At 46.3% G+C, this 19,619-nt stretch overlaps 1 protein-coding gene across 1 annotated transcript in view; it reads right to left on the reverse strand.

The window, feature by feature from the left end:
- The window catches only part of SDAD1 (SDA1 domain containing 1), a 167,191-nt gene extending 149,337 nt beyond the window's left edge, over positions 1 to 17,854 (reverse strand). The window contains exons 1-2 of the mRNA XM_085887036.1: positions 17,763 to 17,854; positions 1,651 to 1,755 (exon numbers count right to left, since the gene is read on the reverse strand). Coding sequence (XP_085743162.1) covers positions 1,651 to 1,755; positions 17,763 to 17,852 — 195 coding nt within the window. The 5' untranslated portion in view covers positions 17,853 to 17,854. The remainder of the gene's footprint in view (positions 1 to 1,650; positions 1,756 to 17,762) is intronic.
- Positions 17,855 to 19,619: the final 1,765 nt, after the last annotated feature.

A 19,619-nucleotide genomic window follows, 5' to 3' on the forward strand; every position in this document is an offset into this window, starting at 1 on the left:
ATGTAGACAGTATACATGGACGTGGTGGAAATGGAAACAAATGACTCGCCATGAGGTGTGCGCGTGCCTGTTCTTGGTTACGTGTGTGCTGCGCGCAGGTTTCACAGGCACGTGACCTAAACTCGAACTCAGGCTTGTGGTGCATGGCGCTGTGGAGGAGGTGATGTGGCCGTCTCGTGAACTATTTGCTTCTACAGCACCGAATCCTCGTGGGAAGTGGACGTGCTGCGGCATCGAAGCCACGTGAGACGTGCCTCCACACAGTGAGGGTGTGGGAAAATCCATGTATGTGTGCGAGTGAAAGATTGAGTGCATCACGGTGCGCATGTAGGTTTAGCATGGACCACGAGGAGGTTGGAGGAATGCTTGGAGTGGGGGGGGGGACTGCTTGCACCGTTTAGTTTTATACAGAGCACGGCAGTTAGAAAGCTGTTTGGGCACATTTTATCACACAGGTAATAACCTGGTACACCACCTTCCCATTCCCTCTCCTCGCACCACATTCCCATTCCCCCCCCCCGGACCTTCACCAAAATCGAATTGATCCGTCTTTGTCATACACCAAACCTGTCCACCAAGTTTCTTCCAAATCCGTACTTAACTTTTTGATATAAATCGCTTTATAAAATTGGTCACTCCGTCCCTATCACTCAATTCTTAAGAATCACTTTAAACAAGCTCAAATAGGCTAAGATCCTCGTCCTCTTAATGATGACGTCATAAAAACTAATACGACGCCATTGTGATGTATCAGGTTTGCGATAAATTATCTGTGCTAATGCCCGGCTTGATTCCCGCAAACAAAATTCAAACAGCTTGCCTAGTTTCGGAGATTATGGTATAGCCAATTTCCATTAGTGGCGATATTATGACGCCAACTTTTTTTCGAGGAAGAATTTCCAAAATCGGAGATGGTTACTGCCTGTGCGTGGGCTTTCTGCATATACATGGTAAGTTTCACGAAGATCCGATGAAAACTCTGGATTGTGAAACAAAAAATATCAAAAAATAGGAATGACGTCATAAAAATTGATATTACGTCATAGTGTTGTATCATATGTGCGATAATTCATCTCTGCTAATGCCCTGTTCGATTCCCGCAAACAGAATTCAAAAAGCTTGCTATTTTTGGAGATAATTTTTTCGGCGATTTCCATTAGCGGAGATATTTTGACGTCATAACTTTTTTTTCTCGGAGGAATTTGCAAAATCGGAGATGGTTACTGTCTGCGCAGGGAATTTTTACATGTATATGCCAAGTTTCAGGAAGTTTCGATGAAAACTGTAGGCTGTGAAAAAAAAAGTCCACAAGAAGAAGATGAAGAACAACAACGTGAGTAAAACTTAGAGATCCTCCACGGGGATCTAAATATTCTCATATCCAGATCAGGATTTGGATTTGGATTCAGATCTTCACCAAAATAAAATCATTTTGTCCGTCACACCAAACGTCTCCACCAAATTTGTCAACAACTTTTTGAGACATCCTGTTCACAGACAGACAGACACGGGGTGAAAACATAACCTTTGTCCACCTTCGGTGGCAGAGGTAACCATGCTGGTATTATTCACCAAATGCCAAAAGCTAAAATGATGCCAATAAACATCAATGCACTATTTTCTACACAAAACAGACTGCTCACCACTTACCTGTGCTATGAAGGTGACCAGACACCCCAGCTCTGTATATGGTTTCTCAGACTGCAGTTGTAACACTTGCAACCATGCCTGGTAATGTTGATACTGCTGCAAAAACTGGTACAACCACAATAGCACATCATGAATAGGTTGGAAAAAAAAATCAGACAATATTTCAAAGAAAAAAAAAATTCAGCTAGTGTTGTGGTTCTGCAAAACCAGCATTCCTCTGAGGCAATAGCACCCAACATATAGTGATCCTAAGACAGTTATCTCATGAGTATTCATTTAGTTAGATCTTTCCACATGTCTAGTGGGTAAACGAATCAAGATGCATTGCATAGGGCTTTCAGTTAGGTCTTCAATCCCCTATCTTCATTTCATACACAAACCACGCCATATCAGTACCGCTATCGGCAGAGCGTCGAGAAGGCAGAGCAACATCCACAGCTCTTTTGCATACACGCGCCAAGTTCCTGTTCAAACGGCACACCATAAACCAACCGATGCCTCACCTCAGACCTTCACCACTATCACTACAAACACCCCCTAAAATTCCTCACAACAACCTAGGCCTGACCTCTTCACCACAAATTCCACAACCACAACCAAACCCTTCAGTCTCCTCACTGAAACTGCTTCAACCACTCACAATTCTTCAACACCTTCACCACAAATGCTGCAGCACTTCCTCTACCTCACAACAACCACTAAAAACCACCCCAACCATAGTTAGCTCTCTGGCCACTCAGCACAGTCTTTGTGGTGAAAGATTCAGGCTGGAAGGTTTCATGGTTTTGGAATTATAGACGAGATGCACACACACGCACGCACATACCAGGGGAAACAAAGGACATTGTGAGCTGGGGTGTTTCGGCATGCAACGCGAAGCGCAAACGTGCTATTTATTGTTACGAATCTGGAAGCCATTTGCACACAGACAGCAGTCCCTAAGTTCTGTTATTTTGATAAGTATGTGTTTATAGTTAGGGCCCCATCCCCTATGTCTAACGGGAATTACATGTGTGCTGCGAAGTTTCTTTAAAGTTAGTTTTTTTTACATCTTCCATCAATCCCCTTCACTTCTTCGCACCACCAACCCCATCGCCCACGTATTTTGGCTGAAGGCGTGGGCGGAGCCTCCATCGCATCAGATTGAGGCTCCGCTCTGAGGAAGGGCATGGAGCGTTTCCTCCAGCCAATGGGCGAAGGGCGAGCAGGGCCAAGGCGCTCCGGCCAATGGGAGGCCAGAGTGCCGAAAACTACAGCAGAGCCTCTTCGGGGGCGGGGCTCCGAGACGTCTCGACACCCCCCCCCCCAAGACGCCTCGACACCCCCCCCCCGAGACGCCTCGTCCAATCAGGAGGCTGATCACCTCAGAGCGGCCCCATCAAGCCAGATGAAGTGTTCGCCCGGTCCGAAGAGGAGAGAAGAGTGGTTGCCAGGACCAGAGTGTGAGTCTCCGTGGCCTTTTTGCTCTAGGAAGAGCGTGAGAGCAGTGTTCGTGGCCATTGCTTTTGGTCTGGCGTCGTGGCTTGGTCTTGGTTTAAGCGATCTTGGTCTTGGTGGTCGCCGAGTCTGGAGTCTCTGCTGCTTGACATCCAAGCTCCTACGGACCACGGGTCCCACACGTGCAGTCGCGGGCCGAACCGCACGAGGCGGCCAGGTACCAACAAGACCCTGGTCCCCAGCTCGCCTTTCCCTCCTGGGATGAGGGACCGAATACAGACCCGACAGGGTCCATTTCGTGTGTGTGTGTGTGTGTGTGTGTGTGTGTGTGTGTGTGTGTGTGTGTGTGTGTGTGTGTGTGTGTGTGTGTGTGTGTGTGTGTGTGTCGCCAGTCTGTTGAGTAGAATTGTTGAGCGTTTTCTTTTCATTGTACATTGCATTTTATTTGTGATCAAGTCTGCTCTGTGTCTCCCTCCCTTATAAATAAACCCTCTTGTTAAATGTTCCAGTTCGTTGCCTGTCGTTTCTACCATTGACCCAGCACGGTGCGTATTGGGAAATAGTGAGGCCGTCGGTGCCGTTAGTTGTCATTGGGTCCGACGGACTTTGGTAATTCCGCTCGGTTACATCGCTAGAGCGACCCGGTTCGACAGAGTCTGTTGAGGGTGTGACTTCCCCGGTAATTTGACGATGTGGGTACTTAGGTATATTGAAATTTGGCTATTGACCCTACACCACGCCGTCAGAGAATTGGCGAGCATGGTCCTTAAGTGACCCGTCAACTCCGGAGTTATCCGGGGTGACCACCTTTCAATTCCTGTGTTCGGTCGGAGACGGCCCAACTGTTCCGTCTGGCGTTCGTCCTTGCTACCGAACCCGGCACCACAACAATATATCGATTTTGGTCCTATCGCTCAATGGTGAAAAATCACTTTTAAAAATTATAGTGTCCTGATCCGGATCATCACCAAAGTCTAATCACTTTTTTCCTAGCCAAAGGCCCAACGTTTCCACAAAGTTTCTTCCGAAGCCGTCCAAAACGTTTTGAGATATTGTGGAAAGAGGAAAAAAAAGAGAGAAAGAGAGAAAGAGAGAAAGAGAGAAAGAGAGAGACAAACAGGTGAAAGCATAACCTTCATCCACCTTCAGTGGCAGAGGTAAAACACCAGCACAGAACCCAGTTGCACTGCAGCATGATTGCCTTCATTTGTCCAATTAGGACACTTCTTTCATTTGCAGCATGTGGGTGCAGTTTGCCACGAATGCCTTGGACTTGATTCAAACCCAGGCAAAACAGCTCAGAGGCAAGCATGCAAACTTCTCGACTATCCTGCCAGGCCAGACACTTACTATCCACACCATCACATCATTTAAAGTAACAAAAGCTACCATGGCTTTTCATCATATGAAGACGTTTAAATAACGATGATCATTCTTCAAAGTGTATGAAATTAGGTATCTACGATTTACATTTTCACAATTATAATTATTCCTATTCTGCACATCTTATCATCCAATAACTAAACACATTATGGGACAACACTGATAAAAGGCCCTGCTCTACCTCTACCGCCATCAAAAAACAAACAAACTTGGTTTGCTTCTTCGCCCCGTCACTGGATCATGAACATGTACACGTTTACCAATGCACAGGTATGTTTCACATAGGCAAGAGCAGTAAACGTCTCATCTATAAACCAAGCCTTTATGGCGTGCTTCTCATAGTTTGGAGTTTTTTGTTTTGTTTTGTTTTTTTAACACCTGGACCTGAATTAAACCTGTAATGTTGCTGAACATACTGCAGACATCTGTTACAACGATTTAAAGTATGGAGATCCATGCACAATGACACCAAGTGGTATGGTAGACTGTTTATACAGGTAACTGCAGCTGCCGAACAACATGGTGCTGCTTTACTATCAGAAATCACCGAGATGGTACAACAGTGATAAAACAGGTGGATAATCCAACATTTATGAGTAATCTCTAGACTTGACAGTAGATTATAAAACTGTTGCAGGGCTTAAATGAGTTCCATTGCAAGGAACTTCAATGCAGGAGGAGGTCATTAGGCCTATCAAAGTCTATGCTTCTTCTTGTTCTTCTTCTTTCGGCTGCTCCCATTAGGGGTCGCCACAGCGGATCATCCGTTATGATCCGCATAATGATTTGGCACAGGTTTTACGCCGGATGCCCTTCCTGACGCAACCCTGGTCGCCTCTTACGACACAGGGATACGATACACCTATTCTAACCGGGGCATACACCGGGCCCAGTACACTGGTACTCACTTCGCCAACCTCGGAAGGATGACAGGCTGAGTCAACTTCCTGGTGTGTATTAATTCAAGCGACCAACGGGGCTTGAACTCAGGACCTTTTGGATCCCAAGCCGCTACCCTAACCACTACGCCAACACAAGGCTTTACCCATACTCCATCCTTTTCAAATGCTGTGCGTAAAGCAAGGAAGCAGAAGGTACGATTTGTAACGTATTTGGTATGACTTACCAGGGGTTTGAACAACTGACTTCCCAGACTTAGAGCAGATGCTCCAACCATTACACCACCAACCGAGGTTACCCTCACCAAAGGAGAGGGTATTGCATTTGGGTCCGTTTGTTACTTGGCAAAAATTTTTTTTACGAAGTATGTTAACCTGTGGCATTTGTCTGTTTGTCACACAATTTTTGGCCACAGTTTTCAAGTAATCGTTCTGAATTTATTTTGTGTGTGTAGGTGACCGGATAAGGACAGCAACACTTGATTTTGGTGAAGATCCGAATGCGAATCCGGATCTGAGAATTTTTTTTGTGATTCTTCACCATTGAGAGGTCGGGCCAAAAACGATAGATAGCACAATATTTCAAAATGTTATGGATGGAGTCACACAAATCTTGGTGGACAGGTTGGGAGTGCCATGAGCAAGAACCAATTCAATTTTGGTGAAGATCTGAATCCAGATTGGATACAAGAATCAACTGGTTCTTCACCACTGAGAGATGGGGCCAAAAATGATATACAGCACAAAATCTCAAAACGTTGTGAACGACTTGTGACAAAACGAGGTGGAAGAGTTGGTTAGGTGACAAGAACAAGCCAATTTGATTTTGTTTAAGGTCCGGAATCAGATCCGACCAAGCAGTGGCATACAAAATGTAAACTAATCAGCCTGGCGAAGGTATGTTCTGGAGTGCCATTCCGTTTCACCAAGTTGTCACTCAATGAGTGATTTTTCATTTGTTTGTTTGTTTGGTTATCCGTACAGAACTTTCGTGTTTTTTTTCCGCAAACACTTGTCGGATCGAGACTAAATTTTCATCATTGGTGCGACTACTCATATAGAATGTTTTAATGTTAATTATAACGTCATAGGTCACGTGATGTAGCAACCATGTTGGAAAAATGGAAAAACTTTGGACCTCTATCTCTGAAACCGCACCAAAAAAAAAAAATTTAAACTCGATACATAGCAAGTACTCAGAGGGGAATGAGTTCGATTTTTTTTATGACATCGTTACCTTTGTTATGACGTCATAATTACAGATGTAGAATGCTACATCCAATCATTATGTAAATTTTTGAGGGTCATCCAAGGATAAAATGGTCCACAAAAATTTTTTGATGACGTTATTGGTCACGTGATTCGGCGACCATATTGGTGTTTTTTTTTGTTTGTATTTTTTTAAAACCTTCAAAAATCTCTAAAATGGCTGAATCAGTCATCACTGCCAGCATTTATAAAGCTGCAGTTCTAATGATGTCTCTTATTAACGATGTAACACCAGTACACAAACACCACACAAGTGTCTCGGCGAGGGTCTGCCATCTCCGATTGCGCTTTTCTTTTTTTATATGTAAAAGGAGGAGATTGGGACCATACTCTGTGCAGAGTGTTGGTGCTGCTTAAGCAGTCTCCTTGGCTACCGGGCGCAATCTTGGACGGGTCGCCACTCCAACACAGTATACAAGCATGCTGGCACTCATTTTGCCGACCTCGGAAGGATGACAGGCCAAGTTAACCCCAGCTGGTATCAATTCAACAGCTGAGTGGGATTTGAACTCAGGACCATAGGATCCAAAGCCCACCACCCTAACTATTAAGCTAACATCAGGCATATAGATGAAAAGGAAAAAAACCAACTGTATAGTAGCCTTGATTAAACACAGAGGAAGACTGCTGTGTCTTCAGAAAGGCATTTTTACATTGTGTAAAAACATAGATAACCTTTTAATTTTGACTGAGTTTGATTTAGTCTTCAACACACGATCATTACATGGCTTTCAAAACAGTTGAGGGACTATGACAAGACAAGACAAGACTTGACAGACTACTAGGCAAGTGCCTGCAAATACAAGACTTGACAGACTACTAGGCAAGTGCCTGCAAATACAAGACTTGATAGGCTACTAAGCAAGTTCCTGTAAAGACAAGTCTTGACAGGTTACTTGGCGAGTGCCTGTAAAGACAAGACTTGATAGGCTATTTGGCGAGTGCCTGCAAAGACAGGACTTGATAGGCTACTTGGCTAGTGCCTGTAAAGACAGGACTTGATAGGCTACTTGGATAGTGCCTGCAAAGACAGGACTTGATAGGCTACTTGGATAGTGCCTGCAAAGACAGGACTTGATAGGCTACTTGGCTAGTGCCTGCAAAGACAGGACTTGATAGGCGACTTGGCTAGTGCCTGCAAAGACAGGACTTGATAGGCTACTTGGATAGTGCCTGCAAAGACAAGACTTGATAGGCTACTTGGCTAGTGCCTGTAAAGACAGGACTTGATAGGCCACTTGGCGAGTGCCTGCAAAGACAGGACTTGATAGGCCACTTGGATAGTGCCTGCAAAGACAGGACTTGATAGGCTACTTGGCTAGTGCCTGTAAAGACAGGACTTGATAGGCTACTTGGATAGTGCCTGCAAAGACAGGACTTGATAGGCGACTTGGCTAGTGCCTGTAAAGACAGGACTTGATAGGCTACTTGGATAGTGCCTGTAAAGACAGGACTTGATAGGCTACTTGGCTAGTGTATGTAAAGACAGGATTTGATAGGCCACTTGGCTAGTGCCTGTAAAGACAGGACTTGATAGGCTACTTGGCTAGTGTATGTAAAGACAGGATTTGATAGGCCACTTGTCTAGTGCCTGAAAAGACAGGACTTGATAGGCCACTTGGCTAGTGTATGTAAAGACAGGATTTGATAGGCCACTTGGCTAGTGCCTGTAAAGAAAAGACTTGATAGGCTACTTGGCTAGTGCCTGGAAAGACAAGACTTGACAGGCTACTTGGCTCGTGCTTGTAAAGACAAGACTTGATGTGGTGTCGTGATAGTGGTGCTTCGAAGGCAGACAAGAGCGGGGGAACAGTCAAGCCCGGCTTTGTTGCACAAGCGGGAGCGCGAGCGTACGTTGCCCGCAACTCTCCTTTATGACGTACTCAATGCACTCACGAGCCGCGGCGACTACGGCAACCACTCCAACACCTCAGGCGGCGCGCACTCCTATATCCCTTGCACCCATGTGATCACGCCGACCACTCCTCCACATCATGCCCTGCCCCCGCAGGCCCGCTCCACCACACTTGACAGGCGACTTGTCTAGTGCCTGTAAAGACAAGACTTGACAGGCTACTTGGCTCGTGCCTGTAAAGACAAGACTTGATTGGCTACTTGGCTAGTGCCTGTAAAGACAAGACTTGACAGGCAACTTGGCTCGTGCTTGTAAAGACAAGACTTGACAGGCTACTTGTCTAGTGCCTGTAAAGACAAGACTTGATAGGCTACTTGTCTAGTGCCTGTAAAGACAAGACTTGACAGGCTACTTGGCTCGTGCCTGTAAAGACAAGACTTGATTGGCAACTTGGTTCGTGCCTGTAAAGAAAAGACTTGACAGGCTACTTGGCTAGTGTATGCAAAGACAGGATTTGATAGGCCACTTGTCTAGTGCCTGTAAAGACAGGATTTGATAGGCCACTTGGCTTGTGCCTGTAAAGAAAAGACTTGATAGGCCACTTGGCTAGTGCCTGTAAAGACAAGACTTGACAGGCTACTTGGCTCGTGCTTGTGAAGACAAGACTTGACAGGCTACTTGGCTAGTGCCTGTAAAGACAAGACTTGACAGGCGACTTGGCTCGTGCCTGCAAAGACAAGACTTGATAGGCGACTTGGATAGTGCCTGCAAAGACAGGACTTGATAGGCTACTTGGATAGTGCCTGCAAAGACAGGACTTGATAGGCTACTTGGATAGTGCCTGCAAAGACAGGACTTGATAGGCTACTTGGATAGTGCCTGCAAAGACAGGACTTGATAGGCTACTTGGCTAGTGCCTGCAAAGACAGGACTTGATAGGCTACTTGGATAGTGCCTGCAAAGACAAGACTTGATAGGCTACTTGGCTAGTGCCTGTAAAGACAGGACTTGATAGGCTACTTGGCGAGTGCCTGCAAAGACAGGACTTGATAGGCTACTTGGATAGTGCCTGCAAAGACAGGACTTGATAGGCTACTTGGCTAGTGCCTGCAAAGACAGGACTTGATAGGCAACTTGGATAGTGCCTGCAAAGACAGGACTTGATAGGCTACTTGGCTAGTGCCTGCAAAGACAGGACTTGATAGGCAACTTGGATAGTGCCTGCAAAGACAGGACTTGATAGGCGACTTGGCTAGTGCCTGTAAAGACAGGACTTGATAGGCTACTTGGATAGTGCCTGCAAAGACAAGACTTGATAGGCCACTTGTCTCGTGCCTGCAAAGACAGGACTTGATAGGCTACTTGGCTAGTGTATGTAAAGACAGGATTTGATAGGCCACTTGGCTAGTGCCTGTAAAGAAAAGACTTTATAGGCTACTTGGCTAGTGCCTGTAAAGACAAGACTTGATAGGCTACTTGGCTCGTGCCTGCAAATACAAGACTTGATAGGCCACTTGGCTAGTGCCTGTAAAGACAAGACTTGATAGGCCACTAAGCAAGTTCCTGCAAATACAAGACTTGATAGGCGACTTGGCGAGTGCCTGTAAAGACAAGACTTGATAGGCTATTTGGCTAGTGCCTGTAAAGAAAAGACTTTATAGGCTACTTGGCTAGTGCCTGTAAAGACAAGACTTGATAGGCCACTTGGCTAGTGCCTGTAAAGAAAAGACTTAATAGGCTACTTGGCTCGTGCCTGTAAAGAAAAGACTTGATAGGCGACTTGGCTCGTGCCTGTAAAGACAAGACTTGATAGGCTACTTGTCTAGTGCCTGTAAAGACACGACTTGACAGGCTACTTGGCTAGTGCCTGTAAAGACCAGACTTGATAGGCCACTTGGCAAGTGCATGTAAAGACAGGATTTGACAGGCGACTTGGCTTGTGCTTGTGAAGACAAGACATGATAGGCAACTTGGCTAGTGCGTGTAAAGACAGGATTTGACAGGCCACTTGACGAGTGCCTGCAAAGACAAGACTTGATAGGCCACTTGGCTAGTGCCTGTAAAGACAAGACTTGATAGGCTACTTGGCTCGTGCCTGTAAAGACAAGACTTGAGAGGCTACTTGGCTAGTGCATGTAAAGACAAGACTTGACAGGCTACTTGGCTAGTACCTGTAAAGACAAGACTTGACAGGCTACTTGGACAGTGCCTGTAAAGACAGGACTTGATAGGCTACTTGGACAGTGCCTGCAAATACAAGACTTGATAGGCCACTTGGCTAGTGCCTGTAAAGACAAGACTTGATAGGCCACTAAGCAAGTTCCTGCAAATACAAGACTTGATAGGCTACTTGGCTAGTGCATGTAAAGACAAGACTTGATAGGCTACTTGGCTCGTGCCTGTAAAGACAAGACTTGATAGGCTACTTGGCTCGTGCCTGTAAAGACAAGACTTGATAGGCTACTTGGCTAGTGCCTGTAAAGACCAGACTTGATAGACTACTTGGCTAGTGCCTGTAAAGACAAGACTTGATAGACTACTTGGCTAGTGCCTGTAAAGACAAGACTTGATAGGCTACTTGGCTCGTGCCTGTAAAGACAAGACTTGATAGGCTACTTGGCTCGTGCCTGTAAAGACAAGACTTGATAGGCTACTTGGCTCGTGCCTGTAAAGACAAGACTTGATAGGCTACTTGGCTAGTGCCTGTAAAGACAAGACTTGATAGGCTACTTGGCTAGTGCATGTAAAGACAAGACTTGATAGGCTACTTGGCTCGTGCCTGTAAAGACAAGACTTGATAGGCTACTTGGCTTGTGCCTGTAAAGACAAGACTTGATAGGCTACTTGGCTAGTGCCTGTAAAGACAAGACTTGACAGGCTACTTGGCTAGTGCCTGTAAAGACAAGACTTGATAGGCTACTTGGCTCGTGCTTGTAAAGACAAGACTTGATAGGCTACTTGGCTCGTGCCTGTAAAGACAAGACTTGATAGGCTACTTGGCTAGTGCATGTAAAGACAAGACTTGATAGGCTACTTGGCTCGTGCCTGTAAAGACAAGACTTGATAGGCTACTTGGCTCGTGCCTGTAAAGACCAGACTTGATAGGCTACTTGGCTAGTGCCTGTAAAGACCAGACTTTATAGGCTACTTGGCTAGTGCCTGTAAAGACAAGACTTGATAGGCTACTTGGCTCGTGCCTGTAAAGACCAGACTTGACAGGCAACTTGGCTCGTGCCTGTAAAGACAAGACTTGACAGGCTACTTGGCTCGTGCCTGTAAAGACAAGACTTGACAGGCTACTTGGCTCGTGCCTGTAAAGACAAGACTTGATAGGCTACTTGGCTCGTGCCTGTAAAGACAAGACTTGATAGGCTACTTGGCTCGTGCCTGTAAAGACAAGACTTGATAGGCTACTTGGCTAGTGCCTGTAAAGACCAGACTTGATAGGCTACTTGGCTCGTGCCTGTAAAGACAAGACTTGACAGGCTACTTGGCTAGTGCCTGTAAAGACCAGACTTGATAGGCTACTTGGCTAGTGCCTGTAAAGACCAGACTTGACAGGCTACTTGGCTCGTGCCTGTAAAGACAAGACTTGACAGGCTACTTGGCTCGTGCCTGTAAAGACAAGACTTGATAGGCTACTTGGCTCGTGCCTGTAAAGACAAGACTTGACAGGCTACTTGGCTCGTGCCTGTAAAGACAAGACTTGACAGGCTACTTGGCTCGTGCCTGTAAAGACAAGACTTGATAGGCTACTTGGCTCGTGCCTGTAAAGACCAGACTTGATAGGCTACTTGGCTAGTGCCTGTAAAGACAAGACTTGATAGGCTACTTGGCTCGTGCCTGTAAAGACAAGACTTGACAGGCTACTTGGCTCGTGCATGTAAAGACAAGACTTGACAGGCTACTTGGCTCGTGCGTGTAAAGACCAGACTTGATAGGCTACTTGGCTAGTGCCTGTAAAGACCAGACTTGATAGGCTACTTGGCTCGTGCTTGTAAAAACAAGACTTGATAGGCTACTTGGCTCGTGCCTGTAAAGACAAGACTTGAGAGGCTACTTGGCTAGTGCATTAAAGACAAGACTTGATAGGCTACTTGGCTAGTGCCTGTAAAGACCAAACTTGATAGGCTACTTGGCTCGTGCCTGTAAAGACAAGACTTGATAGGCTACTTGGCTCGTGCCTGTAAAGACCAGACTTGATAGGCTACTTGGCTAGTGCCTGTAAAGACCAGACTTGACAGGCTACTTGGCTCGTGCGTGTAAAGACCAGACTTGATAGGCTACTTGGCTAGTGCCTGTAAAGACCAGACTTGATAGGCTACTTGGCTCGTGCCTGTAAAGACAAGACTTGATAGGCTACTTGGCTAGTGCCTGTAAAGACCAGACTTGATAGGCTACTTGGCTCGTGCCTGTAAAGACCAGACTTGATAGGCTACTTGGCTAGTGCCTGTAAAGACCAGACTTGACAGGCTACTTGGCTCGTGCCTGTAAAGACAAGACTTGACAGGCTACTTGGCTCGTGCCTGTAAAGACCAGACTTGATAGGCTACTTGGCTCGTGCCTGTAAAGACAAGACTTGATAGGCTACTTGGCTCGTGCCTGTAAAGACAAGACTTGATAGGCTACTTGGCTAGTGCCTGTAAAGACCAGACTTGATAGGCTACTTGGCTAGTGCATGTAAAGACAAGACTTGATGGGCTACTTGGCTCGTGCCTGTAAAGACAAGACTTGATAGGCTACTTGGCTCGTGCCTGTAAAGACAAGACTTGATAGGCTACTTGGCTAGTGCCTGTAAAGACAAGACTTGACAGGCTACTTGGCTCGTGCCTGTAAAGACAAGACTTGACAGGCTACTTGGCTCGTGCCTGTAAAGACAAGACTTGACAGGCTACTTGGCTCGTGCCTGTAAAGACAAGACTTGATAGGCTACTTGGCTCGTGCCTGTAAAGACAAGACTTGACAGGCTACTTGGCTCGTGCCTGTAAAGACCAGACTTGATAGGCTACTTGGCTCGTGCCTGTAAAGACAAGACTTGATAGGCTACTTGGCTCGTGCCTGTAAAGACAAGACTTGATAGGCTACTTGGCTCGTGCCTGTAAAGACAAGACTTGATAGGCTACTTGGCTCGTGCCTGTAAAGACAAGACTTGACAGGCTACTTGGCTCGTGCCTGTAAAGACAAGACTTGATAGGCTACTTGGCTCGTGCCTGTAAAGACAAGACTTGATAGGCTACTTGGCTCGTGCCTGTAAAGACAAGACTTGATAGGCTACTTGGCTCGTGCCTGTAAAGACCAGACTTGATAGGCTACTTGGCTAGTGCATGTAAAGACAAGACTTGATAGGCTACTTGGCTCGTGCCTGTAAAGACCAGACTTGATAGGCGATTTGACTAGTGCCTGTAAAGACAAGACTTGATAGGTAACTTGGCTTGTGCTTCTGAAGACAAGACTTGACAGGCTACTTAGCTCGTGCCTGTAAAGACCAGACTTGACAGGCTACTTGGCTCGTGCCTGTCAAGACAAGACTTCATAGGCTACTTGGCTCGTGCTTGTAAAGACAAGACTTGATAGGCTACTTGGCTCGTGCCTGTAAAGACCAGACTTGATCGGCTACTTGGCTCGTGCTTGTAAAGACAAGACTTGATAGGCTACTTGGCTAGTGCATGTAAAGACAAGACTTGATAGGCGACTTGGCTCGTGCCTGTAAAGACCAGACTTGATAGGCTACTTGGCTAGTGCCTGTAAAGACCAGACTTGACAGGCTACTTGGCTAGTGCCTGTAAAGACCAGACTTGATAGGCTACTTGGCTAGTGCCTGTAAAGACCAGACTTGACAGGCTACTTGGCTCGTGCCTGTAAAGACAAGACTTGACAGGCTACTTGGCTCGTGCCTGTAAAGACCAGACTTGACAGGCAACTTGGCTAGTGCCTGTAAAGACAAGACTTGACAGGCTACTTGGCTAGTGCCTGTAAAGACAAGACTTGACAGGCGACTTGGCTCGTGCATGTAAAGACAAGACTTGACAGGCTACTTGGCTAGTGCCTGTAAAGACAAGACTTGACAGGCTACTTGGCTCGTGCATGTAAAGACAAGACTTGACAGGCTACTTGGCTAGTGCCTGTAAAGACCAGACTTGATAGGCTACTTGGCTCGTGCATGTAAAGACCAGACTTGATAGGCTACTTGGCTAGTGCCTGTAAAGACAAGACTTGATAGGCTACTTGGCTCGTGCCTGTAAAGACAAGACTTGACAGGCTACTTGGCTCGTGCCTGTAAAGACAAGACTTGACAGGCTACTTGGCTCGTGCCTGTAAAGACCAGACTTGATAGGCTACTTGGCTCGTGCATGTAAAGACAAGACTTGACAGGCTACTTGGCTAGTGCCTGTAAAGACAAGACTTGACAGGCTACTTGGCTCGTGCCTGTAAAGACAAGACTTGACAGGCTACTTGGCTCGTGCCTGTAAAGACCAGACTTGACAGGCAACTTGGCTAGTGCCTGTAAAGACAAGACTTGACAGGCTACTTGGCTAGTGCCTGTAAAGACCAGACTTGATAGGCTACTTGGCTCGTGCATGTAAAGACAAGACTTGACAGGCTACTTGGCTAGTGCCTGTAAAGACAAGACTTGACAGGCTACTTGGCTCGTGCATGTAAAGACAAGACTTGACAGGCAACTTGGCTCGTGCCTGTAAAGACAAGACTTGACAGGCTACTTGGCTAGTGCCTGTAAAGACCAGACTTGATAGGCCACTTGGCTAGTGCCTGTAAAGACCAGACTTGACAGGCTACTTGGCTCGTGCCTGTAAAGACAAGACTTGACAGGCTACTCAGCTCGTGCATGTAAAGACCAGACTTGATAGGCTACTTGGCTAGTGCCTGTAAGGACCAGACTTGACAGGCGACTTGGCTCGTGCCTGCAAAGACAAGACTTGACAGGCGACTTGGCTAGTGCATTAAAGACAAGACTTGATAGGCGACTTGGCTAGTGCCTGTAAAGACCAAACTTGATAGGCTACTTGGCTCGTGGCTGTAAAGACAAGACATGACAGGCGACTTGGCTCGTGCCTGTAAAGATAAGACTTGACAGGCTACTTGGCTCGTGCATGTAAAGACAAGACTTGATAGGCCACTTGGCTAGTGCCTGTAAAGACCAGACTTGATAGGCTACTTGGCTAGTGCCTGTAAAGACCAGACTTGATAGGCTACTTGACTAGTGCCTGTAAAGACAAGACTTGATAGGCTACTTGGCTTGTGCTTGTGAAGACAAGACTTGACAGGCTACTTAGCTAGTGCCTGTAAAGACAAGACTTGACAGGCTACTTGGCTGGTGCCTGTAAAGACCAGACTTGATAGGCAACTTGGCTAGTGCCTGTAAAGACCAGACTTGATAGGCAACTTCGCTAGTGCCTGTGAAGACAAGACTTGACAGGCAACTTGGCTCGTGCCTGTAAAGACAAGACTTGACAGGCTACTTGGCTCGTGCATGTAAAGACAAGACTTGACAGGCAACTTGGCTCGTGCCTGTAAAGACAAGACTTGACAGGCTACTTGGCTAGTGCCTGTAAAGACCAGACTTGATAGGCTACTTGGCTAGTGCCTGTAAAGACCAGACTTGACAGGCTACTTGGCTCGTGCCTGTAAAGACAAGACTTGACAGGCTACTTGGCTCGTGCCTGTAAAGACAAGACTTGACAGGCTACTTGGCTAGTGCCTGTAAAGACCAGACTTGATAGGCTACTTGGCTCGTGCCTGTAAAGACAAGACTTGATAGGCTACTTGGCTCGTGCGTGTAAAGACAGGATTTGACAGGCAACTTGTCTCGTGCCTGTAAAGACAAGACTTGACAGGCTACTTGGCTCGTGCCTGTAAAGACCAGACTTGATCGGCTACTTGGCTCGTGCCTGTAAAGACAAGACTTGACAGGCTACTTGGCTCGTGCCTGTAAAGACCAGACTTGATAGGCTACTTGGCTCGTGCCTGTAAAGACAAGACTTGATAGGCTACTTGGCTCGTGCCTGTAAAGACAAGACTTGATAGGCTACTTGGCTCGTGCCTGTAAAGACAAGACTTGACAGGCTACTTGGCTCGTGCCTGTAAAGACAAGACTTGACAGGCGACTTGGCTCGTGCCTGTAAAGACAAGACTTGACAGGCTACTTGGCTCGTGCCTGTAAAGACCAGACTTGATAGGCTACTTGGCTCGTGCCTGTAAAGACAAGACTTGACAGGCTACTTGGCTCGTGCCTGTAAAGACAAGACTTGATAGGCTACTTGGCTAGTGCCTGTAAAGACCAGACTTGACAGGCTACTTGGCTCGTGCCTGTAAAGACAAGACTTGATAGGCGACTTGGCTCGTGCCTGTAAAGACCAGACTTGACAGGCTACTTGGCTCGTGCCTGGAAAGACAAGACTTGATAGGCTACTTGGCTCGTGCCTGTAAAGACCAGACTTGATAGGCTACTTGGCTCGTGCGTGTAAAGACAGGATTTGACAGGCGACTTGGCTCGTGCCTGTAAAGACAAGACTTGATAGGCTACTTGGCTAGTGCGTGTAAAGACCAGACTTGACAGGCTACTTGGCTCGTGCGTGTAAAGACAGGATTTGACAGGCGACTTGGCTCGTGCCTGTAAAGACCAGACTTGATAGGCTACTTGGCTCGTGCGTGTAAAGACAGGATTTGACAGGCGACTTGGCTCGTGCCTGTAAAGACAAGACTTGATAGGCTACTTGGCTAGTGCGTGTAAAGACCAGACTTGACAGGCTACTTGGCTCGTGCGTGTAAAGACAAGACTTGATAGGCTACTTGGCTCGTGCGTGTAAAGACCAGACTTGACAGGCTACTTGGCTCGTGCGTGTAAAGACAAGACTTGATAGGCTACTTGGCTCGTGCATGTAAAGACCAGACTTGATAGGCTACTTGGCTCGTGCATGTAAAGACAGGATTTGACAGGCGACTTGGCTCGTGCGTGTAAAGACAAGACTTGATAGGCTCCTAGGATTTTGTGGACCAGTTATCCCTGGTGAGAATTTGAATGGTTTCCCTTAAAGCTGTGGATATAACACAACAGCGTCAGGCCAACTGACCTCTTCCTATTTAAAAATAAAACACAAAATATTCTACAAACGATTACCAGTCATCAGAGCACGTCCACACACGCCACCACGTTTAATGCCGTCACGTGCTCCGTGTATCACCACTTATTCATCCTGTTTTTCATCAAATGCATTTTTACACAACTCAAACCGTTATTCACCACATCTCACCTCCTCGAAATACGATTCGGGGTCACGCTTGATGAGGTTTTGAAGTTGCGGGAGGTTGTTCGGTAGTTGGTTGTTGTTGCGGCCTGTCATGACTGCGCTTTCAAAACAATGGCAAAGTATTACAAGTGAACACTTCAGTACAACCAGAATCTTAAATCAAGGTCAGCAGACGACTCAACAGAATATTGTATAATGACTGAACCGAATGAGGACAAAACGCAGCTGTGTGTACAGTGTACACTGTACAGCGTCAGCACAACAACACGCACCACGTGCTCTCACTCGCTCGCTCGTTTCTCACTGTTCTCGTGTTTTATTCTCTGTTCGTTTTCAGGGATCCGTCGCATATTGGAAATGAGGAGATGAAGATTCACAAAGCACTATGAGGTAAATCAACAACTAAATACACTTTGCACTCCACCGATGAGGAAAAACGGACTCGTGCAATCGGCAACCGGATGAGATTGCTACCGCGAACTACATTTCCACGGCCGCCAAACACTGCAACGAGTATTCAGCATCACACAAGGGAACACCGTCATACAAGGAACTTCGACGCAGGACGAGGCCAATAGGCCCAACATGGGGGAATGAGGATCGAGACCTGGGAGTGGAACCCTCTCTGGGGGAAACCCTGCAGGGAGAGCAACGAGAAAATCATATTCTGGAGAGTTGAGACTTCACACACCATTCAAATCGTTTCCCTGAGAAGAAATTCTGCTTTCCTGAAATGATATTAAATCGATTTTTGTTTCATATGGCGATGCCACCCGTTACACTCTTGCTCTGCAGATATTTAAGATGATTGGATCCATGTGAATGGTTTTGGCCCGAGTGCGACGCAAAGGGCGGACGATTGAGGAAGGGGGCAATAATGCCCCCCGAAACATCCGGCGAAGCTTTTATAATTCAGGGGAAAATTATCGTGAGGATAAAATATCACGAAATGAGAGAATGATGGCAACTTGTGATGTAAAAACACATGTGAATTGTCATATCGAAATAAAGACCAATAACTACACCGTCATCACAGGAAGGAAGCCAGACACACAGACACACAGACACACAGACACACAGACACACAGACACACAGACACACAGACACACAGACACACAGACACACAGACACACAGACACACAGACACACAGACACACAGACACACACACACACACACACCCCGATAAACTTCTCTCAATGCTCTTGTTTGACCACACCTCCTGAGCCACACAATATTTTTCATAAGTCACGCCCACTTTCCTACGCCACTCCCACTTTAAATAATAAATAATTGGAGGTGGTGTGTGGATGGGGAATCGTTTTCGGTAAAAAAAAAAGTAAATAATTGAAAGTGGTGTGTGGATCGTGGAATTGTTTTCGGTAAATAAATAAATAATTGAAGGTGGTGTGTGGGTCGTGGAATCGTTTTCGGTAAATCTATATTAATATTTCGGCACGCCCCTTTCTTTGTTCCACCATCACATTTTTGTTACTGCATGAAATGAAACAAGATTTGACACATATACTAATGATATTATTGTCTTCCTGAAGAGGCCCATCTAAATTCGTTTTGATGCATTTTCACAAACTCCAACGGATTCCATTCAAATTCGGTACGATTATGGCTTTTGGTCCAACTTCGGTCATTGGCTATAAATTTTTTCCATAACACTTCCGATATTCGAAAAAATCGATAAATCGATATCCCTTATGGGATTTTCCATTCAAATCCACTCAAGTTTAAGGCCTACGGGGGACGCAAATTTCCACTTTGCCCCGGGTGCTGTTTACCTCCGCTACGCCAAGGTGTTAGGGTTAGGGTTAGGGTTAGGGTTTGGGTTAGTGTTAGGGTTAGGGTT

Source organism: Eptatretus burgeri, chromosome 6, assembly GCF_056783735.1.
Source record: "Eptatretus burgeri isolate ZD-2024b chromosome 6, Ebu_testis_v1, whole genome shotgun sequence".
In the NCBI taxonomy this organism is placed as follows: domain Eukaryota; kingdom Metazoa; phylum Chordata; class Myxini; order Myxiniformes; family Myxinidae; genus Eptatretus; species Eptatretus burgeri.